The 26,468-nt window shown below is 40.0% G+C and overlaps 1 protein-coding gene across 4 annotated transcripts; it reads left to right on the plus strand.

Moving 5' to 3' along the window:
* CD200 (CD200 molecule) lies at positions 1-25,719 on the plus strand. Of its 4 annotated transcripts, XM_053663141.1 has the most exons (7): positions 1-152; positions 10,665-10,746; positions 13,681-14,001; positions 17,144-17,416; positions 18,525-18,632; positions 22,685-22,776; positions 24,468-25,719. In XM_053663141.1, exons 1-7 carry the CDS (start codon positions 141-143, stop codon positions 24,492-24,494), a joined length of 915 nt encoding a protein of 304 aa, XP_053519116.1. In that variant the 5' UTR covers positions 1-140; the 3' UTR covers positions 24,495-25,719. The 4 variants fall into 4 exon arrangements, with proteins under 4 accessions (XP_053519116.1, XP_053519117.1, XP_037000193.2 ...); XM_053663142.1 differs by lacking the exon at positions 10,665-10,746 and having other exon boundaries at positions 2-152; XM_037144298.2 differs by lacking the exon at positions 22,685-22,776 and having other exon boundaries at positions 3-152.
* Positions 25,720-26,468: the final 749 nt, after the last annotated feature.

Raw genomic sequence — 26,468 nt, forward strand, 5'->3', positions numbered from 1 at the left:
CGTCCATCCGCGCACGCAGTGCTGGAGCCGCAGGCGGTCCCGCGCTACACTGCAGACCTCGAGGTGCGCGGCCCGGGCCGGCGTGAGATCCTCTGGACTTCCCAGCTGAAGCTGGCTACCCTGCTCGGCCAGGAGCGAGGATGGAAAGGCGGGTGAGCGAGGCTGAGTGAGGGAAGAAGGGCGCAGGGTGGGCGATGTCGTACGGGTGGGCGATGTCGTACGGGTGGGCGATGTCGTACCGGTGGCCTCGGGTGGCGGCGGGCTGAGTGCGCCTGGCTGATTCTGGGAAGCTGGGTTTTGTACCAGCGATTTCCTCAGCGCTTAGCCTTGCCGAAAAACTAATTTTGCTTTCCCCAAGTGGCCTCCCGTGCTCCTGACATTCTGGTTCTCTGTTCAATGCCTTGAAAAAAAGGATGCCGCCAGCCGGGGTCTTCAAAGGTCCTTCTCTCCATCCAGATCATTGTTGTCCGGGGAGTGGAACTGGACCGGGCGGCGCGGGCCTCTGGGCAGGCTGCCGCAAGGAGGCTCACTCGCCCCGGCTGGGAGGCTGACTCGCTCTCGATGAAGGCTAGGAGGAAGCAGGTTCTGTTTTCAACCTTCCCAATTCGGACATAGCTGGTGCCTTTGGCTCCGCGCTGACACAGCTGGGTGGGGCTGCAGAATTCAGGGCTGGAGGAGAGACGCCGTTCCACCTGGACCCTCGGGCCTCTTTCTCCACCCTCTGGGCCTGTGCTTGGGAAACAGTAAAGGATCACATAAGTCAGGTTAAAACCCTGACATCTAGGTATCTAGGAGAGACAGACATCTTGTGTAGTCAGGATCTGTTTCCATGACATGAAATGAAGGGAAAGATTTTCATTTACATTGGCATAATTGGTTAAACATAAAATAACAATTAAGAAAAATAAAATCCTATTGCAAGAAATGCCTCCAGATAATTTTTTTAGTGTATAGTTTATTGGCAAGACCACACAGACAGCTATTTCGAATGTCTTTCTTAACAAAGGAGAATGGTGGCTGTTGAGCTCATGTTTACTGCGTGCTGGACGCTCTTAATCTTAACAACTATCCTTCAAAGGAAGAATTATTACCTGATTTTACAAGTAAAGAAACAAGCAGAGAGGTTGATTTTTCCAAGTCCATGTGACTATTTGGCGTGGGATCAGAATTTGGACTAAGAATTTTCAGGAGAAAAGGTATGAACAGAGGTGATGGTAGCTGGCAAGCGTGCAGCTGTCAGGGAAAGCCTAGGCGTCTGTGAACCTGGCCCTCTTGGCAAGAGGTAGAAGTGCACTTTCTTCATGTCCGTTGTTGTCTATATGATTTCAACAATGAATTCAGCTACCTAACTAACACGCATTAGCATTTATTGTGTCGTAAGCACCATGTTAAGTACCTTAAATGCTTAATTCTTACGGTAACCCAGTGAGATAACATCATTTATTTTTTACCCTCCTCAATATTAGCTACTGTATTTTTTCAGTTACAGTTGATAGTCAATAATATTTTATGTTAGTTCCATGTGTACAGTTAGACATTTATGTACCTTATGAAGTGATCCTTTTGATAAGTCTAGTACCCATCTGGCACCCTACATAGTTATTACAATAATATTGACTGTATTCACTATGCTGTCCTTTACATCCCCATTACTCTTTTGTAACTGCTAATTTGTACTTCAAATTCCTTCACCTTTTTTTACCCAGTCCCTTAACCTCCTCCCAACTGGCAACCATCAGTCTTGTTCTGTGTGTATATCAGTCTGTTTCTATTTTTTTGTTCATTTGTATGTATGTATGTATGTATGTATGTATTGAGAAAGGAGAGAGGGAGAGAAACATCTGTGTGTGGTTGCCTCTCGCACACCCCCTACTGGGGACCTGGCCAGCAACTCAAGCATGGGAATTCCTGATGGGGAACTGAACTGGTGACCCTTTGTTTTGCAGGCTGGCATTCAATCCACTAAGCCACACCAGCAGGGGCTATTTTGTTCTTTAGATTCCACATACAAGTGAAATTATATGGTATTTGTCTTTCTTGGTCTGACTTCACTTAGCATAATACCTACTAGGTCCATCTATGCTATCATGAATGGTTAAGATTTCATTCTTTTCCTGGTTGAGTAATATGTATATATATACAGCACCATGTTTTTATCCACTTGACTATTGATGGACACTTGGGTTGCTTTCATATTTTGACTATTGTAAACAATGCTATAATGAACATAAGGGTGTGTGTATTCTTTCAAATTAGTATTTTGGGATATATATATATAAAATCCAAGTGTGTGTATATATATAGAAGTGAATATACAGAAGTGTAGTTGCTGGGTCATAAGGCTGTTCTGTTTTTAATTTTTTAACGGAAACTCCACACTGTTTTCCATAGTGTCTTCACCAATCTGCATTTCCACCAACAGTGCCTGAAGTTTCCCTTTCTTCCACATCTATACCAAACACTTGTTTGTAGATTTATTGATGGTAGCCATTCTGACGTGTGAGGTGATCTAACATTGTGGTTTAATTTGCATCTCTCTGACAGTGAGTGACGTTGAGCATCTTTTCACATGGGTATCTGTATATCCTCTTTGGGGAAGTGTCTTTCAGGTCCTCTGCCCACTTTTAAATTGGATCATTTGGGTTTTTTGGTGTTAAGTTGAATGAGTTCTTTATAAATTTGGGGTATTAACCTCTTACTGATGTATCCTTGGTGAATATGTTCTCCCAATCAGTACACTGCCTTTTGATTTTGTTGATGGTTTCTTTTACAGAAACTTGTTAGTTTGATGTAGTGCTATTTATTTTTTCTTTTGTTTCTCTTGCCTAAAGAGATATATCAGAAAAAAAATACTACTGAGAGCAGTGCCTATGTGCCTTAAATGCCTAATTCTCATATGTTTAATTCTCTTAATGTTTAATTCTATGTTTTCTTCTAGGGGTTTTATGGTTTTAACTCTTATATTTAAGTCTCTAATCTATTTTGAGTTTATTCTTGTGTATGGTGTAAGGAGGTGGTCTAGTTTTACTTTTTTGCATGCATTTATTTAACTTCCCCAACATCATTTGTTGAACAGACTGTCTTTACCCTATTGTTTATTCTTGCCTTCTGTGTCAACATATTAAGTGACCATAAAGATGCGGGTTTATTTCTGGGCTCTCTGTTCTTATGCCAGTGTTATGATGTTTTGATTACTCTAGTCTGATAGTATATTAATACCAGGTAGCATGATGTCTCCAACTTTGTTCTTTCTCATAATTGCTGTAGCAATATGGAGTCATTTGTGGCTCCACATAAATTTTTGGATTGTTTATTCAGTTCTGTGAAATGCCTTTGGTATTTTGATAGGAATTGTGATGAATCTATAGATTACTTTGGGTACTGTGGACATTTTAACAAAGTTGATTCTTCCTATTCATGAACATGGTATGTGCTTCCATTTATTTGTTTCTTCTTCAGTTTCTCTCTCTAGTGTCTTAAAATTTTCTGAGTACAGGTCTTTAACTTCCTTGGTTAATTTATTCCTAGGTATTTTTTTAATGCAATTGTAAATGGGATTATTTTCTTAATTTCCCTTTCTAATAGTTCATTACAAAGTCAAAAAAGTACAACTGATTTCTTTATATTAATTTTGTATTCTGCTTCTGTACTGAATTAATTTATCAGTTCTAGTTGTCTTTTGGTGAAATCTTTAGAGATCTCTATATAATTGTATTATGTTGACAAATGATGACAGATTTACTTCTTTCTAATTCAAATGCCTTTTATTTATTTTTCTTGTCTGATTGTTGTGGCTAGGTCTTCCAATGTCATGTTGAATAAAACTGGCTAGGTCTTCCAATGTCATGTTGAATAAAACTACTTTGCTTTGACCCTAATATTAAATAAAAACACATTTTTTTTGCTTTTCCTCATTGATTATGATGTTACTGTGGGTTGTCATATAGGGCCTGTATCAGGTTCCCTCTGTTCCCACTTTGCTGAGAGTTTTTTACCATAAATGTGTGCTAGATTTGGTCAGAGGCTCTTTCTGCATCTATTGAAATAATCACATGATCTTTATCCTTTTCTTTGTTTCATGTTAATTGATTTGCGACTATTGAACCTACCTTGCAACCCAGGAATAAATACTACTTGATCATGATGTATGATGTTTTTAATGTATTGCTGAAATTGGTTTGCTAATTTTAATAGATTTTATTCATTTATTTTTAGATAGAGGGGAAGGGAAGGAGAAAGAGAGGGAGAGAAACATAGATGTGAGAGAGAAATATTGATCAGTTGCTCCTTGCACATGCCCCAACTGGGAACTGAACCCACGACCTAGATATGTGCCCCGATTGGAAATTGAGCCAGTGACCTTGTGGTTTGTGGGACAACCCCCAACCAACTGAGTCACACTGATCAGGACTGTAGGTGATATTTTTAATTCATTCAGCTACCCTATGCTTTTTTATTAGAGCATTTAATCCATTTATATTTAATGTGATTATTAATAAGTACATATTTATTGCCATTTTATTCTTCAAGACTATGTTCCTCTTTTTTTCTTTTATTTCTCCTTTCTCAAAAAGTCCCTTTAACATTTCTCATAATACCAGTTTGTTGGTGATGAACTTCTTTAGCTTTTTCTTCTCTGGAAGCTCTTTATTTCTCCTTCAGTTTTGAATGATACCCTTGTTGGGTAGAGTAGTCTTGGTTGTGTGTCCTTGCTTTTCATCACTTTGAATATTTCATGCCAATCTCTTGTGGCCTGAAAAGTTTCTGCTAAGAAATCAGCTGACGGTCTTTTAGAATCTCATTTGTGGGTTACTAACTTTTTTCTCTTGCTGCTTTTAAGATTCTCTTTGTCTTTAACCTTTGCCATTTTAATTATAATAATCTTGGTGTGGGCCTCTTTAGACTTATCTTGTTTGGGACTTTGTATACTCCCTAGACTTACATATCTATTTCCTTTACCAGTTTAAGAAAATTTCCAGTTATTATTTCTTTAAATATGTTCTCAAACCCATGCTCTCTTTTTTTATTCTGGTATCCATGTGGTGCAAATATTGTTGTGCCTGATATTGTCCCAGGAGGCCCTTAAACTACTTTTACTTTTTTAAATTATTTTTTTTGTTGGTCTGAATGAGTATTTTTTGTTATCTTGTCTTCCAAATCACTAACTTAGCCCTTGTGGGAGGAACTCCATCCAGCAGAATCCTCCCGTCTACCGTGGATGAGAAATAAGTCATCTGGGACACAATCTTGCTGTTCTGGTGGGAAAGGGGATGACGATTCCCTCTAGTGGAGAGCGCCCCAAGCCCTTGTGCCAAATGGCTTTCATTGGGAATGGTATGTGTAGGTGTATACATGGATAGTTCATCAATCAATGTCAAAAGGCTATAGTCACACAAAAACAGGTATTATCTACAGATAACAATGGAAGGAACACAGGGATTTGTCATAGGTCAGGGTCTGTTAGTCATGCTGATGCTAGAGGGTCTATAAGACAAGTTTCATGAGATAAGGAGTTTTACTCCTTATGCCTTGAACTTAAACGTCTAGTTTATATCACCACAGCTATGCAAAACAAAGCAGAGAAATCTTAAAAGGATACAATGTATTTATCAGGCCTGGTTTCCTAGGCCTGGTTAGAGTCAGGTCATGTTTGCCACCTGCATTTTTACCTGGTTTTCTAGGGAGACTTACTGGCCCCTTTCAGGGCTTGTTCTCATGGGGCTACAGTCTTGGAAACCACACAGAGTGGTCCCCAACAAGTCCTCTGCTTCATCTAATCTCCAATTGATCTTCCCAATGTATTCTTCATTCCAGTTATTGTATTCTTCATTTCAGTGGTTCTTTTATTATGGTTTCTATGTCCTTTTTTCATACTTACTATATTTATGTTGAAATTCTTAGTAAATTCCTTGAGTATACTTACAACCAAGTGTTTTGAATTCTGTACCTAGTAGTTTATTTGCCTCCATTTCATTTAGTTCTTTTTCTGAGAATTTCTCCTGTTCTTTTGTTTGAGATGTGTTTTTTATTTCCACATTTTGGCTGCTTTTCTGTGTTTGTTGATATGTGTTAGGTAGATTTGTCACATCTCCCGTTCTTGGCAGGGTGACCTTATATAGTTGGTGTCCTGTGGGGTTCAGCGTTGCAGTTTTCTTAATCACCTGAGACTGGTGCTCCAGAAGTATCCCTTCTGTGGGTTGTATGTGCCCTTTTGTAGCTGAGCCTTGATTGCTGTTGGTACATCAGTCTGTGTGATTGACCCTCAGGCTGATTGGCTATGAGGACTGGCCTCCAGCACAGCACGTGAGATGGAGCAGGATTCGCCCCAGTAGGGTTTGGTGCCTGATGAAGCTACCCTTTGGGTGCGCCACTTATGAAGCTAATTGAGTGGTGCCCTTTTGTGGTCTGAAGCCAGTCACAGGGTGGGCTGGTTATGGGGCATCTTGAGGAATTGGGCTCTGGTTCTGGTCAATGTCAGACTCTGCTGAGACCAGCTGGGTTACCTGTTTGGAGCTATAAAACAATCTCCACTTGGTAGCCATCTGCACCAAGCCTGAATGTGTGTGTGATAGGCCATGCTGTGAACTTAGGCTGCCACCAGTACTGAGCAAAAGGTCCAAGGCAGCCTAAGACCTGCTAGCCCCCAGCATTTGCCCTAAGGCTCAGCTGCTAAAAGAGCCTTAGGCGGTATGCAAATTGCATGAGGCAGGGTCTCAGGGAGTTACCAGGATGGTGTGAGGTTGTTATCAGGTTAAGACAGATTCAGATTTGGTGCCAGTGATGGGCCTGAGGTTACTCAACAAAAGTTAACATCTACCTGAGGCCTGCAAACCTTTGCAGTGGGGTGGTGTTGTGGATTGCTCTGCCTGGTTTTAGAATTTGTAACTCTACCCCTTGAGGCTAAGCGGGAGGGATGACCTTTGGAATGCAAGCCGCAGAGACAAAGCCTGTCTCTGGTAGCAAACACTGCCTCAGTTTCTCTCCTTGCCCCCAAAGCTTGGTCGGAAGTCAATGATGAGTAAGACCCCTCACAGCGGAGGGGCAACCTAAGCCAGACTCGACCATTTGGGAGGCCTTCATGGAAGGACTGCGAGGGCTGCAACAAAGAAGGAGCAATGGACTTTCACACCACCACCCCACCTCCGCTTTGACATAGCCTGAGTCCCTGTGTATTCTGGGAGAAGTGCTTCCTGGCTCTAATCCCCTTGAGCCCAAATACCTGATGTGGAGGGGTGCAGCTCCTTGCCTTGCTAGAGTGTGTCCTGGGGAAAAATCTAGCATCACAAAGACTTCCTGATAAACCTGTGAAATCTGCTCTGCTAAGAGTGCTTTCATTTATATGTTAAGGTTTTGAGCAGGAAACCCTAAAACTCTGTTCCTGACAGACTCTGACTCAAACTAAGCCCTCATATTTCTTTGAAATGTTATCTACTATTTGATCCTTGCCCCCCTGTATTCCTGTGTTTTACAATCCAATAAAAGCCTTTGGAGGAAGGGGCTCAATGCCTTTTTCCCTGAGAAACTGGCCACTGCTCACAGCCTTTTTCCTCTGGGAAACTGGCCACCTCTCCTCCCCAAGCAGGTCACATCATGTCTCAGTCATGTTTACTCTCATCCGTGGCACACGGGGGGACTTGTGAGGAAAGTCAACCGCACAGGGTGGGGTCTCGGAGAGTTGTCAGAATGGAGGTAGTGGAGTTCACCAGGCCAATATAGAATCAAAGGTTTGGTCATGTGGAGGAAGGGCTCGACACCTGGAAAGTGGCTGTCACCCCTCCAACCCTCACCAGGAAGCCACACAACTCACTTTCTCTCTGTAGTTCTCTGGCACTTCCCAAGCTTGACCAGATCTGGAAAGTTTTTTAAGAGTAAAATTCAGACCCAGGCTGGTTGCACCAAAACAGCCTCCAGTGATGGGTGGTGTGTGAATAGGGGTGGGGTGGGATATGAGTTAGTCATCGGTGTGAAGTCAGTGGACTTTACTAGGCCAATGCAGAATGAGATTTGGCTATATGGGGTCGGGGAGGGTTCAATACAAGAAAGATAGAGCCTATTGGCCCTGTAGGAGGAGTGCTCAACATAGACAATGGTTGGCGTCTCCCCAGACCTCATTCTGAAGCCACACAACTCAGTTTCTCTCTATACACCTCTCACACCATCTAGCCTTCCAACCCCCTAGCCACTGTCCCTTTGCTGGAGCCCAAGGCGAGTGCCTGTGAGTGAGACCTCGTATGCAGGCCCTGTAAGAGGATGGCCTGGGTTTCTAGCAGCTTTCTCACCCAGATGGAAGGAATCTCTGCTGATTTTCATAACCAGACATTATATGGCCTTCTCTTCTTGACTTTGCTGTTTGAGGCTGGAAAGTCCTGTTTGGGGCTGAGACCGCTTGCACCTCAGGGGGACCTCTGCAGCTGATATATCCCTCCGGAGTCTTAACCACCACACATGGATGGGATCCAGCCCAATTTTCATTGGTGCCTCTCCTACCAGTCTCCGTATGGCTTCTTCTTTACATCCTTAGTTTTATAATTTCTGTTCAGCTAGTCTTCAGATGGTTCTCCAAGTTGACTGTTCTATAATTTAGTTGTAATTTTGGTGTGATCCTGTAAGGAGGCAGGTATAGCATCCTCCTACTCTGCCATCTTCACCAGATCCTCAATGTCAGCACTTACTTAGTAATTATTTGTGTCTGTTACTATTCTAGGAGTTCTACATATACTACCTCAAGTAATCTTTTACTGTTATTTTTTGCATCTTAAGCAGTTAAAAGCATTTTTCCTAATTCACACATCTAGTATTTCTCCTAGCCTCAAGTCAAATCAGCAGGAGTAAATATGCATAGATTTAATAACAAGGATTTCCTTCTAATTTCCTTTGCCTCCATTACTGTGTCTTTGTTTTTTAAACATTGCTGGCTCCCACTTTACACATCTTGTGTTTTGGTGTGTGTCTGCTTTCTCTTTTGTCTTAAAACGCAGATTTTCACTATGAAAATCAACGCATTCTGCATTTCTCATCACAGCCTTTGCTAAAATTTGAATTTCCACATGCAAGAGAGTCATGGGGTTTTTTTTTTAGTGATGAGGAATTAAAATGTCAAAGAACTTTTAGTTTCAGGTACCGAAGTTTTAATATAGCAAGAGCCTAAATAAGCATTTGAGTTTTTAAAAGCCCAAGAGCGTATGTTTATTCCAGAAAGAGTTAATGGGAAGAATGGAGGCTGATAGAAGCACTGGCTTTCTGACCTTAAAAGAAATAAATATTTTTTAGTCTGGGAGAGCAAAGAGGGACTGACTAATGTCTAGACTCAGACAGCAGTTTGTGTCCTGAAAATGAGGCCCTGTGCCCATCCCCCTGGAGTGGGGAATTCAGGAGGATGGTAAATAGAATTTCCTGAGAGGTGTTGAAATCTAAGAACAGAAAGCATCTGTGCCTTGCTTTCCTGGTGTGGGGGGTGGAGGGGCATGGAGTGGGTAGGAAACAGTGGGAGAGACTTGCCTACCCATCATGGCAAAGAAACAGTAAACCAGAGGTGGCTGGATACATAGGCACCCGGGCAGAGAGGCTCATCAAACTTCCCGTTGCCCAGCACAGGAAGAATCCAGGAGCACGGAATCAGGAGAACATGTGACAGAAGGGGAGAGAGCACCTTGTAAACACAAGATTTAATTGCACAGATTGATGCTGCTGATAACTTTAGGGCAACACAACAGCCTTAAGGATTGACAGCATAGAGAGATATTTGTTACCAAGGATGAGAAGCCCCCAGGAATATAGATGTGATGCCAGAGACTGGGCTCATAGTGAAGTGTTGGGTCTGCAGACACTGGGTTGCCAGATAATACGACATTGACTGAAAGTAGCTCTACCTCTAATTGGAAAGGCAACGTGAAGTTCAGTTAAAGAAAAATGTGTATTTCTTACTTTTATTATAGACAAATCTAAAAATAGCAAAAATGTGAGGAAAAGTTACAGTTCTCACCCATATCCCTTATAATGAACACATACATGTAGACCAGGTGAAAAGATCCATGGGGTTGCAACACAGAGAAATGAATCTCCCTACAATCTACCCACATTTTATAGCAAAGTGACACCCAGAATAACATTCCCTTAAATACCAACACGATTTGTAGAAAAGTCAAGGATTTATTATGCCCAGACACATGAAAATAAAGCAATGAAGAAAAAAAAATAAAGTCATTACTGGTCTTTAAAACTTCCAATTTATATAAAATTTGCAGTCTCTTATTACAAGTTATTCCACTAAGTGACATTAGTAATATTAACAGATGTGGATTATTTTCGAAGTGGGTAGTCTCCAACATTATCATCTCCATGTATGTATGGCACTTTGTTTTTCCCAGAGACCCTGTGCCTTTGGGATTTTGCTCTTCACCATGGTGGCTTCAGGAGAAGACCTCAAATTGCTAGGGACTGACGTGATGAAGGGGAGCCACAGCATTGCCTTTCCCTTTCCGTATCCTGAGCACACTCTGTTATTTCTTTCATTTATAGTTTCTGGTTCTGCTTCCTCACCACCAAAGTTCTCTGGTAGTTAAAACTTTAGCTGCAACATTCTCTGGGACAGTGATGAGACTAAAGCTTCCTTGGCTTTGTCCACATCCAAATGCCCATATTTGTACTTTGCTCTCTGTCTTCAGGTGTTCGGGAGGTCCTTCTGTCATCTGTCTACCTACAGACTGATTTGGTTCTTGGCAGCAGTGATGCTATGCAGGGCACAAGGTAAAGATACTCACATCCCCTGTTTGGAGTCCAGGAAACCTGATTTCTAGAGTAAAGACATTCTGGCCACTGTTGTTTCTGCTGTGCTGGTTCATTTGTCTGTATGAATTATTTAAACATATAATTTGATTGGAGGAATGGGAGTGGTTCTTTCTGCTTTCCAAAACATTTTTGTTCTCAAAGTGAAAGAAGACTTTGCTATTTAGACACTGTTTTGGTAGATAAAACTAGGCATGAAAAATTCTAAATTAAGATATTTTTTACATATTGAGTCAAATAACTTTTGACACAGTAATTACCTATGTTTGTAAAGGTATGGGAATACTTGGGGGAGTATGAATGAATGCAACCTTTTGGAAAGGTAATCTGGCAGTAAGTCTTAAAACTGGGTGTGCCCCTCTTTCACAGAAAAATATAGAAAATAATGAAACATAAATGTTACAGAAGTTCACATAGTCTATGATAAAAAACATGCCTGTGCTGATCACTAATCTGCTGCATCTCCTAGTTGTGCCCGACTTTTCATCTCTGTTCCATTGGAGGTCACCCGCCCCTCGCTTTGCTGCTTGTCTTTCATCACCTGTGTGACATGGAGCTTTTTAGTCTTCATAGGTGGAGGAAGGACAGACTTCATACCACCTGCAAAACAGGATTTACTGACTGACTGTGGGCAAATTCTATATAAGCAGTAAAGAATTACAAACATTATGCTAAATGGTTTCTCTAGAATTAAAGAGAAAAATCACCCAAGAAGTTAAAACTCTAGCTTTGATCCTTTTCTACTCTCCATTTTGAAAACAGCATTTTCTTCAAATCCCTGATTTGTAGAATCTCAACAAACATTTAGGCAACCCCAATCCCAACAAGTGTTATCCGCAGAACTTTTCACATCTACCAAGAGCACATCACACAAAAACTGGATTCAAACAACACTCAGGGGGTCCAATTGTATCTCTTGCTATGTCCATTATTTTATGCCTGATATGGTTGAGGGGTTGTTGAGCAAATATTGTTTGTTTGTACTGATTTCTTTTTTTAATTACACTAGCCAATATTTAATCTATATTATTAGTCTTAAAAGATTATGGTGTTTTTTTATTGTCTCCATTTTGTGTACTATTTCATTAATTGGTTATTTTGCCTTTATTAATGAACTCCTTTTACTTTTTTTTTTGGTCGAAGGTGGAGGATGTCAGGAATTCTGTGTTTATTCATTTTTCAATCTCTCTTTTTTTCGAATAAATAAAGTAAGGATTAAATATTGCTGTCTAAGATCTGCTTTATTACTTTCAACAGACTTTAAGATATTATATTCTCAATGTCATTTATAGTAATTTATGATTTTTGCTATGACTTCTAGTGTAATTAGTTAAAAGAAGCACGTCAATTTTTTTAATTTTATTGTGTTGTGCCTAGTGTTCAAGGTCATAAGGTAGCACATATTTTTGTATTCTATCTCAAATTCAATTTGGGGGAATATTTCATGTGTCTTAGAAAAGATTGTATATTCTCTTTTGGGTAAAAGGTTATAAATGCTTACATATGTAATTTAAATATAATATTTGTTTTTAAAATCTATGTTTTCATATTTGACTTTTTTGCTTTACTTTCTTTTTTAATATATGAAAGTAAAAGTTCTGAGAAAACTATGGAAACTCTCCCATTACGATTGTGGATTTATGTTTTTTTGTAGTTCTATTAGCTTTTTACATTTTTGAGTTTTTTTAGATGTATAGAGATGTATGATTAATATATCTTATTTTAGATTGTTCCTTTTATTATTTTGAAATATACATATATTTTTTAAAAAGATATATAAATATATACCTTACAGTGTTTTTGCTTTCCAGTCGCCCTTTTCTCTTCAATCAGACTTTAAAAAGTCTCATTGAACTGATGTTGAAACATTTCAGGTCTTAGAGATTTTCTTTAATTCCTTGCATATCTTAATTCCTTTGTGCTGCATTCTGGGAGAATTCCATGACCTGGTCTTTCTCACACTCACTTACTCCTCAGTGATATCCATTCTGCTAAATTCAGCCAATCTGTTTAGATTTTTACATAGCTTATTCTCTACATCTCTAATTTTTACTATTTACAATGCTGGCTTCTTTTTATACTTAAGATATCATATTTATTCTTGTCCAAGTGTTTATTTATTTATATATGAAATCTTTCTTTGTTAGATATGAATTTTTGAACTTGTAAAGTTTACCGCTCCTCTTACATTGTGCTAACTTTCACACATGTTTGGCTATTTGTTATTATATTGAGATTCCCATTTAATAATCTCTTGTCAATCAGAGTAGCCAGCATTGGAAAGGGAAGACATTACTGCCATGCCTTATGTTCTGCGCTGCATTCAGTAAAACTGGGACAATGTATAGACTGCCCTTTGTTGTAAAAGCGCTCTGCTACTGTCCGCCTCCTGGAACCTTGTCTAAGTTATGTTGCTACATTCACTCCAGCTTCCTGGAGGCAGACACCTTCCTTTGTAGGGTGTGTGTGTGTGGCATGTATATGGCTGTACTTCTTTATTCAAACTGATCACCCTGCCTGTTGTCCATCAGCTCTTCCCTGCTCCTGGCTTCTGCCTCCCCGAGCACAAACTCACTTGGTACTGCTTCTGTCTTTTCTTCCAGTTTCTACCTTCAGCCTTTTCAGTCTTATTCCACTACTTTCCAACATACAGAGATTCTTCACATAATTTTTGTGACTGAGAATTTAACTTCGCATTTGTCTACTCTGCTACTTTTAAAGATGGAAAAAAGATATTTGAAATTGTATTAACTTGGCAACACCTGTTTTCTTTGCATTTTCTTTATATTTTCTATATTTGACTTTGGTCCTATATTGTTTTTAGTCAGAAAAGCATGCATGTCTATATGTATTAAATTTTAAAATATAACTTTTCTTGTGATTCCATGATGAAAGTGCTGACCCAAAACAAAAGAGAGAAGATGAACACACCTGCTTCCTTACAGTGCTTTCTGGAATCTTCCCAGGAAGTCTTGATTGTGACATGGCAGAAAGTCAAGGCTGTAAGTCCAGAAAACATGGTCACCTTCAGCAATGAACATGGGGTTGTGGTCCAGCCTGCTTTTAAGAATAAGATGAACATAACTGAGCTGGGACTTCGGAACACGACCATTACCTTCTGGAACACCACTCTGGAGGATGAGGGGTGTTACCGGTGCCTCTTCAACACCTTCGGTGCTGGGAAGATGGTGGGAGAACCCTGCCTCATTCTCTTTGGTGAGAATCTCTGAGAATACTTTTTCTATGACTAGAAATGTTATTTTTCAAGAATGTTTGGAACATGGTGGTAGTACCTAGTTTTTCAGGGTCCTAACCCCAGAAATGCTTATTAGAAGATGCTTGGCCTTTCATGTCCACTGTAACTGTGACTGTGTTACTGGAGAGTCCATGGGGCTACACTGAATTTCTGACTGGAGTTATCTTTGTTTTGAGGAATCCCATTGTCAGCAGGAATCAATGAAGGGTCATGGTAAGGAAAAGTTCTCCATACGCAGTGATAGGATGCAGACCTGGCTTCGATGTTAGCAATCATGTGACCATAGAAGAGTCCTGTCCACCCTTTGCACCAAAGTTAGTTTCTCCACAGGAAGCGTGACAGAGATTAACTGTAGTGTCTCTAGTAGCTTTAACCTCCTGGGTGTACGATCAGAGCCGGAGTGGGCTAACCCGGGGCCAGTTGTGGTGGGCCCTCTCATTTTGTTTCATCACAGCTCTCTTCGGGTTGGTTGATAAGGGGACCTTGTAGCAAAGGTTCTTCATACCTGATGTAACTAGAAAATTAACTGGATAATAAAAATATTTTTAAAAATCTAAGGCTTAGTTAGACAAGATTCCTTTCCTCTTAACTGACACATAGCTGAGATAAAGAATTGAGAAGTAGGAATAAGGGGTAACTGTGGAGCATGGCACCTTTAGTGTGGGAGCCGCTTTCTCACAAGTCCCCCCAAGTACCAGGGACACAAGTGAATAAATAGGGCCAAGACATGACTGACGTGATCTGCTTGGGGAGGAGAAGTGGGCAGTGGGCAGTTTCTCAGGAGAAAAAGGCCAGCTGCGGCCAGTTTCTCCGAGGAGAAAAAGGCCCCGAGCGCCTTCCTCCATAGCCTTTTATTGGGTTGTAATACACAGGAATACAGGGGGGGCAAGGATCAAACAGTAGATAACATTTCAAAGAAATATTGTATCTCGACCCCTTGTGGCTAAGTATGAGTCAGAATCTGTCAGGAACAGAGTTTTAGGGTTTCCTGCTCAAACCCTTAACATATGAATGAAAGCACTCTTAGCAGAGCAGATTTCGCAGGTTAATCAGCAAGTCTTTGTGATGCCAGATTGTTCCCCAGGACACGCTCTAGCAAGGCAAGGAGCTGCACGTCTCCCCAACAGGTATTCAGGCTTAAGGGGATTAGAGCCAGGAAACGCTTCTCCCAGAGGACATCGAGCTATGTCAAAGCAGGGGCGGGGGGCCTTGCGAGAGTCAATTGCTCTTTCTTTGTTGCAGCCCCCCCCCCACCCCAGTCCTTCCATGAAGGCCTCCCAAGTGATTGAGTCTGGCTTAGGTTGCCCCCCACTGTGAGGGGTCTTACCTGTCATTGACTTCCGACCAAGCTCTGGGGGCAGGGAGAGGAAACTGAGGCAGCGTTTGCTACCAGAGATAAGCTTTGTCTCCTTCGGCTCGCATTCCAAAGGTCATCCCTCGCTCTTAGCCACAAGGGGTCGAGATACAATTCCTAGAACCAGGCAGAGCGGTCTACAACACCTTAGGGGTGGTTTTAGGAGGGAAGAGACCAGCTTAAACAGTTTTAATTAGGAATGTTCATGTCGGAGTTTGAGCCTACCAAATATATCGGTTATAGGGCGAGAGAAGGCTACGTAGATGAGAACGCCCCAGAGGGACCATAAGAATGCAAGGGAGGAAATCTTCCACTTATTTCACTATAACGAATCCTCTCTTCAGGATCTTACGTTGGGCCTTCTTCATACCTACTTTCTTTCCATCTGGCTTTCTCAGTCTCTCTCTTGCTTCCCTCTCTTTCCAGTCCTCCTTCTTTTTGTCATTCCTTTCCGTGTTCTCCTCCTCTTCATTTCTTCCTCTCCTCCTCCCTCTCTCCATCCTTTTTTTGCTCCCTTCCTTCCTCCTATCTAATTTTTCTTCTTTTTCCTTCCTGTGTCATATGTTTCTCATTTCTGTTCCTTTTACATTTTCTTTGCTCATCTTTCTCTTTTTCTGCTATTCTCCCTCCTTTACTCATAATCTTTTTCATTTCTTTTTGCCTGAAAATCAGACTCTTCCAGCTAGTAATATTGTTGTTCTTTTCTACACAGACCTTTTCCACACACACTGAGCTTTTATCTGTCATTCTTTGATATACCAGAGAGCCCCTTCACGCAGTCTGGCCACATCAGCCATAATCTCTCTTTCCCAGTACTCGTTGGTGTTAGTCATCTCGGCCTTCTTTGGACACAGCCACAGGCCTTTAGAGGCCTGTTTCCTCCAGCCCACTGCCACTCATCCTCCTCTTTAACTTCTAAATGCAGACGACTTTTTAATTTAGCACTGCCCTCTAATTATCTTGTGGGCCACAAAGCCAACCACAGAAAGATAGGTCTGTATTTTGTTCAGCAGAGATGAACTGTATTCCAGTGAAAATGAACCCATTAGTCAAGTGACTTTAAAAAGGGGAACAGGGTAAAGCTGGCCTAAAAATAATGTCCTATTTCCATAAGCTAGTTATGTTTTCTTAATTTATAAGGTGATCTCAAAGGTTCTTCATCTGTCATTCTGTGATTTTCTGATTATTGGCTACCAATTTCCAATTTGCATTTTGTATGGATATGTAACCAGTGATTTTCTGAGTTCTTCTGTACAACTTATTTCTTCATTCAGTTCCGAAAAGAAAACTGCTATCACTAAGCAGCAGTCCCTCAATGGGCTCTGTGCTCTGAAACTGCCCTGCTGCTTCTGAGTTGTGCAGGCTACTTATACGGAGGTGCTCACTGGTGGTCATTGTCAAACTATTTGTGAGCGATACCCAGAAAAGGGGAGAGATGCTGCATTACTCATGAAAAAGGAAAACAGAGTAATTGGGCTCTGGGCTATTTGAGAGGGAAGACATCCTTTGTCCATTCAGCTAACTCACCTACAAACTACGGAGAGGATTTTTGGTCACAGGGTTGTACCGTGCCAGTCTCCATCTTGTGGATGAGAGAATCACACACAGGTAGAATTTAGAAGGCCTCAGTCGGGATGGACATGCTACTTTATCTTTCTAGTCCCCATTCTGTCATTTTTCTTGGGAGGGGACAAAACTCAAGCAAGGTAACTAACTGACGGCAGACAATCTTTTTTTTTTTGTCCCAGTACAGCCCACAGTATTCCTTCACACTAAATACTTTGAAGGCCATCTAAATGTCACTTGTTCTGCCAATGCCCGCCCAGCCCCTTTGATCTCCTGGAAGGTCTCTGGGTCAGGAATGGACAACAGTACTGAGACTATCTCTCATCCCAATGGGACCACATCTGTCATCAGTGTCCTCCAGGTCAAAGACCCCAAGAATCAAGTGGGGAATGAGGTGATCTGCCAGGTGCAGCACCTGGGCACCCTGACTGACTTCCGGCAAGCTCTAAACAATGGTAAGAGAACATGGTCAAAGATGGCTATGGTCACACTTATGTACACACATCTGGAAAGTGGAGAAAGTTCTGCAGAACCTTTCAGCTTCTTAGCAAAGGAGCTAATGAGGAGAAAATGGATTAAGTAGGGAAAGAAAAACAGAGTTGAAGAAGCCAATAAAGCCAGTGTTATTTTAGTAAATGTGGCATGGCTCCCACGTACCAAATGCTGAGATCCATTCACTCATTTATTTTCCATGCTAATGTATTACCGAGTATCTGTTGTGTGCCGGGCTTTGTATAGTGAGCAAGACTCAGAGAGCATCTAGTCTAATTGGAAAATATTGAAGTGGCTGAGCAGTTGAAAAAAACTGCATGTTAAATGCTTTCATAAGAAAGCTATAGTGCAGCCCTGGCCAGGTAGCTCAGTTGGGTAGAGCATTGTCTCAATATCCCAAAGCTGTGGGTTTGATTCCTGGTCAGGACGCATACAAAGAAGTAACCAGTGAATGCATATATAAGTGGAACAACAAATTGATATTTCTCTGTCTTTTTCCCTCTTCCTCTCTCTCTAAAATCAATAAACAAAAAAATTTAAAAGTTATAGTGCAGCAATATTCCTGAAAAACAGTAATCTGAAAAACAATGTTTCCTTTTCAAAGAATGCCAAAAGTAAATTATAACATTTATAATGTTTGTCCCTTTATATTTCTCTGTATTTTCTAAAACTTCCTCAATAAACATATTACTTCAATGGTCAGATATGGCAAAGAGACCTCTAAACAAGCCATGGTTCTACCACTTACTATGCAGATTTTAGGTTTAATTTCTCTGATCCTCAGGGTTACTTTTTTAAATATTAGATAATAATAATACCTAATTCATGGGCAATTTTGAGGATTAAATGAGATAATACATTCAAAGCTCTTATAGCTATTATTATCTAAATGTTTTTAAAATATATATATAACATGAATACAGACATCAATATATATACACTTAATAATAATTTTCATTGAAAGCTTAACTTCAGTAAAAACTCACAACTGTTGCTTAATTTTTTTTCTCAAAAGCTTCCTTTTATGAATTTGTTTTCCCTTTTTCCCCTTTTTCCCTTCCATATCTGCAGGTTTTTGGTTTTCAGTTCCACTACTGTTAAGTATTGTTTCCCTGGTAATTCTTCTGATCTTAATCTCAATCTTACTATACTGGAAACGTCGCCGGACCCAAGACAGAGGTGAGCTGCTACAGGAAGTGTAAAGAAGGAAACATGATTTTTGAATGATAATTTGGTAGTCGTATGAAGATATAAATAAAGGCATGGTAACAAGTGCTTTATTTATTGTTTCCAAATTACATAAATGTTCATAATATTTTAAAACCACATTTCAGTATCATTTTCTTGCAATTGGACGTTAAACCAGATGTTTCTGCTTTTGATTTGCTGAGATCGTTTAAAGGCTAATTGTTTTGTAAGTTGAGAGTAAGGGCTAATGAGAAGAAACATGGAAAATATTTTCTGATGACTGTGAAATCATATGATGACAAAATCGGAGAAAGGAGTTTGCCACCCATGTGTGTTCTTTCTATCGATTAGTGAGGGGGGGAGCTCTTCTCTTTTTATAGCCTCCCATAGCCAGCTGTTCTATTTAAGATACTATGAAATTGTCCAATATGATCATTAATTAAGTGGTAGTTTCTGTGTTATACTCTGACTATGTCTCAAACATCATAAGCAACATTCAGGTGACCCACACTTACATAACTGTGTCATGTCACTCAAACACTATAAATTCCTCTTGGTTCCCTCCAAGCATCTACCACAGCGTCTGATGGTATACCAGGTGTTCAATAAACATTCATTAAAATAGTGAATAAATGAGTTCATGAATAGAAGGGCAGATTTAAAAACTGATTTTTTTTAACTTCCCTTTTCTTATTATAAATTCAGTACCTTATAAATGCCAAGTCTAAAACATGGTGAGACATTATAAAACTAGAGATGCTATAAAATGGGAGTCAGGTAGATGCTATAGCATCAACTAGAGAAAGGGAGTTACATTTCTTTGGTTTCTGAAGACATAATTTATTAAAGCCAATGCAAAACTGCTGTTTACATTGGGTGTGATGGGAATTTCCTAGGGTCAAAGGGTGATATGGAAGTTTTCTCCATCTCAGATGACTGCAAATTAGGGAAGAAAAAACGATATTGGCTTTGAGTGTTATTTTAGATGTCCGTTAAAAATCTCACTCAGATGCAACCTTTTTTATTCTTTTCATTTTCTGTCCCATAGACTAATATCTTTCAGGTTCTAGGTTTGTTGAGCACTTAGTTTTGCATTAGACTTTTACAAATAGCAGATTAATTCTTGTGGGTTTACAAGAAAAGCAACAAATCTCATGTGTCAATCACCCCTTCGCAGGGTAGGTAAATATATTTGTTCTGTCAAGGAGAGGACATTTCGACCAGCTGATGTTATTGCATGTAAATATAAGCCTATAGACCTCATGAGCAATTTGCAGAATGTCAGATGCAGAAGGCTGATTCTGCATTTGACATCCCAAACAGTGAACATTTTACTTTTCCAGTTAGGAACTGAAGCCCACAGGGGAAAGTTGACATTCACCCCTCAGGTCACACAGCTAGTAGTTTACAACAGGCTTAAGCCTCCCTGGTCTCCTGACCTCTGCCAGGATGTTGTCCCAGTCAGGATGCCCTGGACTCCTCACTTGAAAGGCACTGTTGTTTTCCATCATACTTCCTTCACTCTGTGCTTGCTGTCACTATTGTGTTCTTTTGGAAAGTTTAAGCAGAAAAGTACAAAGTGTTCACATTCATTTTTAAAAGTCCCTTTTGGACAAGAATCATAATACAATCTATTCAAGCCCAAGGTGAATTCCACTAGAAAGGGGCATTTGGAAAACAGTATTTTCTGTTCATTCAGTCAGTCTTGAATGCCTGGGAAATATAATTAATTGTTCAATGCTTTATCCAGTTCCGGAAACAGAAAGAGTCAGCTTATCTCTGTACCCAGGTTTTTTCTCATTTGTGGGATATAGCAGTTGCCCCTTATCTAAGGAAAATATGTTCCAAGGCCTCCAGTGGATGCTGGAAACTGTACATAGTACCGAATTCTATAGATATTATGTTTTCTTCTGTACATTCATACCTCTGATAAAGTTTACTTTATAAATGAAGCACAGTAAGAGATTAACAACAACATCTAATGATAAAATAGAACAGCGGTAACAGTATACTGTAATAAAGTTATGTAACAGGGCATTGTTATGAAAATAAGGGTTATTTGAATACAAGCACAGCAGGTACCTGTGGCTGCAGTTGGTCTGATAACCTGGATGGCTGCTAACTGACTAATGGGCCGGAAGGATACACAGCATGGATTTGCTGGGCGAAGGGATGATTCCCGAGCTCGTGGGATGGAGTATAGCCATAGCCATGTAAGATTTCATTACGCAATTCAGAACAGTACAAAATTTAAGTAGTAAAGGATAAAAGGGGTCAAATATACAAAGGGGGAGTCCAGAAATGGAATTTACTTATTAAAAAATTGTGTATTTATTCTACCAATGCTTAAACTTCAGTCACTTTCAAAGTACCCTCTCCATTTGGTGTCTCCATACACCTATGGAGAAATTTTTTCCACCACTCAAAACAGTTTTTGAACTCATCAGTTTGGCTGCCTTTTAGTGCTTCTGCCATTTTGTGTTTTACCTCTTCCACATCAGTTTTTCTTCGAGGACTTTTTTCAGCCAGGGAAACAAAAAAGTAAGTCACTAGGGGCAAGATCAGGTGAATAGGGAGGGTAGGGCATGAGGACCATGCTGTGTTCGGTCGGAAACTGGTGAACACTCAGCACGGTGTGGGCAGGTGCACCCAAAAATTACCTGTCATGAAATGGGCAAATGCATTGAAAGAATCTTCAAAAAAATTCACTGAGGCCTAGTGCAGCGTCTCACAACAACTCCAGCTGGTTCACTGATACAGGTGGGTTCTTAGAACACTCACCTAGTTGGGGAAGCCTGAACTACAAGGGGCCCACCTTCCAGAAGTTAATTCTGGCTTTTGAGGGGCAGTTCCCCCTCATACGGTCATGAGAGGAACTTTGACTTAGGGTGGTAAACACATGCAGCACATAGATGATGAATTATAGAATTGTATACTTGAAACCTATTTTATTAACCAGTTTCAACCCAATAGGTTAATTTAAAAACCTGGGAATTGTTTATTTCTGCAATTTTCTATGTTATATTTTAGACTGCAGTTGACTGCAGGTGACTGAAATGGTGGAAAGTAGAACTGTGAATAAAAGGGAACTGCCATGAGGGGAAAAATAATAATAATAATAACCTTAAAAATAATAACCTTAAATGTAAAAAAAAAAAAGGGAACTGCCATAAACAACCAAACTTGTATCAGATCTTGTAAGCACTGGGATTGCCGTTCACTGATGATGTCTTCTTCACAGACGGTCAACTCAGTTAATTAACACTTATGTTTTGAGTGACTGGATTTTTTGGCTGGTTTCAAAAATTTTAACAGAGCCAGATCGCTTGATGACATATATTCAAATAGCTAGTAAAACCAGTTGTTTATGGAGACTTAAATATTTAAGGCTAAGGAAATACTCATTTAAGACCAAAATTTAAGTTGCACAAAATTGGAAGAAGGGGAGAAAAATAATTTTTATGTCTTCAAGTGACAGAATGTGATTGTCAGTCTGTGGAAAAAAATGAATAGTCCTACTGACTTTGCTTTCTATCATTCCTTTTACTTTTGGTAATTTCTCTCTCTCTTTTTTTTTTTTCATTTGTTGAAAACTTCAAACTTTTGGAAGGGCAGGGAAAATGTCTCCAAGATTCTTGACTTGACTTGAAAAATGCCGACGTAACTAGAAATAGAGGGGAACTGAGTGTATGTGTGGTTGAGCAGGCGTGCACTCGGTTTGTGGAAAGAGGAGGGGGGGGAGAGGTGAATTAGTTCTTGAACTCAGTGAATGTGAGCGGACAAAGAGTAATCTCCATGAACTGCTCAGTAGGGAGACACACCTGGTAGGTAAGGAAAATTTGTGAAGTAAGTTGCAACTCTTTGTGAGTTAAATGACCAAAAAAAGCTTATTTGGCTGCTCACAAAAGCACAAACACATTAATAGTTTTTAGGCAGAGGCATAATCTGTAATAACTACATTATTTTTATGAAGCTCGACTCTGTTCACTTTTCTTGTGGGTTTGTATAACGCCAGAGAGTGTGATTTTGATTTGTCTCCACAGTTAAGCTGCCTAGCGAAGGAAGGTATGATGCAATTTCTCTTTGCACCATTCCTGAAGGGATCATTATAGTTACTTCTCATGAGACTGAAACAGTAAGATAATATGTTCATAAGTTTTCAAAGAACTTTTTTTTTCTTTTATGAATCAATTCCTTTATTACTGAAATAGAAAATGAGAAAAAATCGAAATTTCCCGGGGAAATTTTCTACCATTCTATAACAGTTATTTCTTTTTTTATTATTTTTGTTCAGTTACTATTGTCCCACCTTTTTCCCCCTGCTGCTGCTCTCCCCTGCCCCGCCCCTCCCAGTCAACCCCCACCCCATTGTCTGTGCCCATTAAAACCAAATTGGTGTCATAAATCTGTCCTTTCCGCATCTACAATCAAGTCAATCTGGGTTTGAAAATAATCTTTTATTGCTCATTAGTCAACCCCAAAATGATTACATGCTTCTCAGAAACAACACTTCAGGGCAGATCAGCATAGACTATCACTTAATTTTTAGAAATTTTTATTTTGAGTAGCAGTTTTCTTCATTGACATAAGGCTGAACTAGACAACAATAAAAAATTTAGACATTCATATGAAATACATGTTCCAAGCTTCACTTTTTCTTCAAGAGTATATCTATGTCATGTAGAAGTGTTTTGGGTTTTTACCCACATTTCTTTCACTTCACTTCCTAATAACCTAACTTATTAGTGGGCTCTTTGCAAGGATAACAATGGCAGCGTGGGTAAAACACTACATCCTGAGCAGAATCATGCTACTTTCTCCTATTTTAAACTTAGTACTCTGTCAGATAACAGAGATGATCAATAAACAACTTGTAGTGGTGAAACTGGAAGGACAATACAAAAAATTCGTTTCCAAAAATAATATAAGAATTTTTGCTTTGCTAAATAATTATATTTATGCTTTCCAGATGACAGTTGGATGAGTGGTAATTCTCATCCTTACCCCAATTTCCTCATAGTTCCAGGAAGAACTGTAATGCGTTACATGAGAAAAGTGTTTAAGCAACCTTTATTAAAATCCTAGGTCAGAATGGCTATAATAAATCTTGCATCTCAAAGCCTATTTTTCTACAAAATTTTACCCTTGAAAGAGTGCAAATGCCACCCATCACATAAAAATTTTGTGATATAATCTGGTCATGAAGTTACTGGTTAACAGACCTTTGACCCTGGGCATTCTTACCTGAGCTATTATGTGTCTTTTGCCACAGCTCACACTAGAAATACTGGCAATATTCAAACATGCAGAACTTTCCAGGGTTTTGTAAGAAATACTTAAGATTACAGAGTGACACCAAGACAAAATTTCAGGTCTTTTGTTTCTCTCTGCATGCTGTGGGGAGGCCCATGTTCTCCCACTTTCGGTGCTAGCAAGCCGATCGCCCTGGAGAGTGTCTCCATTTGTCTTCTCTGCGACCATTCCTAAGCTTATGCCCAGCAAGTCAGCATCTACGGGAAACAAAGCTCAAGATCTTATAAATAAAATCCACATAGATCATTTGGAATTCTTGAACGTGTTCTTTTACCTGTAGTCTTAAGTGGTTCTGCAGACCTTTATTTCCTAGAATTCCCTGTCTTTTAAAGAGGGCCACATTCCCTTCACATCACATTTCATCAAACATGTCTAATTCCTTATCTGTGCTGATGAAATTTGCATGAGGATAATTCTACGTTTATTGACCTTTCTGTTATTTATCTTCTTATAATCTATTAGTACAGAAATTATAAATGTGCAAAGTTAAAATCTTGGTCTTTCTTCATTCAGAGCCTTAGAAGAGTCACAGAATCCTGAACATTCGTCACTGGTCTACTTGAAGCTGATGCAGGAAGAAAGGGTCATCTCCAGGGACCTATGAGAGCAAAAGAGGTGGAAATAAAAGGCCTAAGAATTTCAAGACTTCCTACTGCCATCTAAGCTCCCAATACCTGTGTGAGTTCCCGGAGGAAGTCGTCTGATCCTCAGGTCTGTTGTAGGAACTGATTTTGTAAAGCAGCGCAGTGTTGTGCTACTGAACGGATGCCGGACTCAGAATCAGTGGCCACAGCTTGAGACTGACTTTGCCTGAGACTGGCACCAACCCTGTTAATCACATTATTCGGTGAATTTCCATGATGGCATCCAGAAAATTAAGAAGTTGGGCCAAATCATTTGCCATTCTGCTCTAAAAAAATGAAGAAATCCCGGGAAAAGGGAAAAGATCTGAAAAAAAAAATTGGAAAGGTTAGGACCAAAGAACTTTTTTCTGAGATTACCTTTTGCTTTTCTGTGATGGTTCCCTCTCTTCTTCCCCGTTCTTAGGTTCATGAGTCTGTTTCCTTGTCACTTGCTATCTGGTCCACCGCCTGCTTCCTGCTTTGTTAATAACTGCTCTCTCTAGAACCCTTGGTTTCACTGCTGTTCTTCATGTAGTGCTATGACACTGACCACCATGAAAATGGGATTGAATTTATTGTGAAATAACATTGGTGACTTCAATTTTACTTATTTTTATAGCAGAATAAATATTGTTAGTCTTAGATAGCAGCTCCCACTTGTTTCAAAAACAAAAAAAGCATGCACTCTTTGTCCATTTGTCTCATCATAGGACCTGGCCCTATTTTAGTCATTCTGCATTCAGACTAGTATAATGAAAATATATTATAAAAGCAAGCACTGAGGGAGTTTCCTAAATAGCAATTGGCCAGTTCGGATGCTTTGTTTCTCCTTTCTTCCCTCCCACGAGCTCTCTCTTCCCAGTAGTAGAGGAAGCATGGGTGAGCGTGCAATTCCCTTTGTCCTAACTACATTGTTTTAACTAATGGGACAATTTTTGAACTCTTTAATAATCATAATACCAAATTAGCAATTTTTTTCAGTGTCTTTTCTTTTCCTTATCCAGCGACCTAGAAATGAAAGCTTAAGTTGTTTTCACTGTTGAATTGGGTATTTATATATTTAGTAACCTTTTCAGGTGTTATTTAATTATGTATTATTTCTTACATTTGTATAAAATATTGAATTAAAAGTTTCAACTCCAGATATTTGTTTCTCTATATTCTCTTGGGGCATGTGGGAAACATAGATGTTAATGATGATTCTTGTAGTTTCTCTCCATGTGTAAAACTCTCCCCTCCACGCTTTCTCACCCTCTAAAGGTGCCCTTGACATTTCTGACCATCCACAGCATCACAAATCAGATGTCTCTGATGCCCCTGGTTACCTCAGACAGTTTTGGATTCAGTAGGAATTACCACCCTGACTCTGGTTTCGCAATATTTCTCGTATCTCATTACCATATCAGGCAGGATATTTAAAGCAGCAATCGTCAAATATTTAGGTCTTGAGACCACTTGACATGCTTAAAGACATTTTTAAAGACCCCAGAGGGTTTTTGTGAAGTGAATTATGTCTGTTAATATTTACCATATCTGAAATTAAAACGGACCAATTTTAAAAATGAAAATGTACAAGCCCACATTCTTTGAGCCATCAGAGTGATGTTAACATGACAGGTCATGAAGCTCCTTAGAAAACCCCACAGCGTGCATGTGACAGAATGAGAGTGAAACCTGGTCAGAAGAGAAACCCAAGGCCCAGCCCAAGGAGATCAGTTCCTCATCCACTGGGCACTTGGTTGCCCTCTGTGGACCCTCCAGGCCCCAGGAAGATGCTCCAGAGACTAGAGGCGGCCTTGGGGAACTGGACTAGAAGGGCAGGAGCAAGTGTGCCCCCACCCAGCACCCCAGGGGCGAAGCCAGCAGGAGTTACGGTGGGAGATGGTTGAAT

The sequence above is a fragment of the Artibeus jamaicensis genome, unplaced genomic scaffold (assembly GCF_021234435.1).
Source record: "Artibeus jamaicensis isolate MK-2021 breed Jamaican fruit bat unplaced genomic scaffold, CSHL_Jam_final contig_3126, whole genome shotgun sequence".
Taxonomy (NCBI): Eukaryota; Metazoa; Chordata; class Mammalia; order Chiroptera; family Phyllostomidae; genus Artibeus; species Artibeus jamaicensis.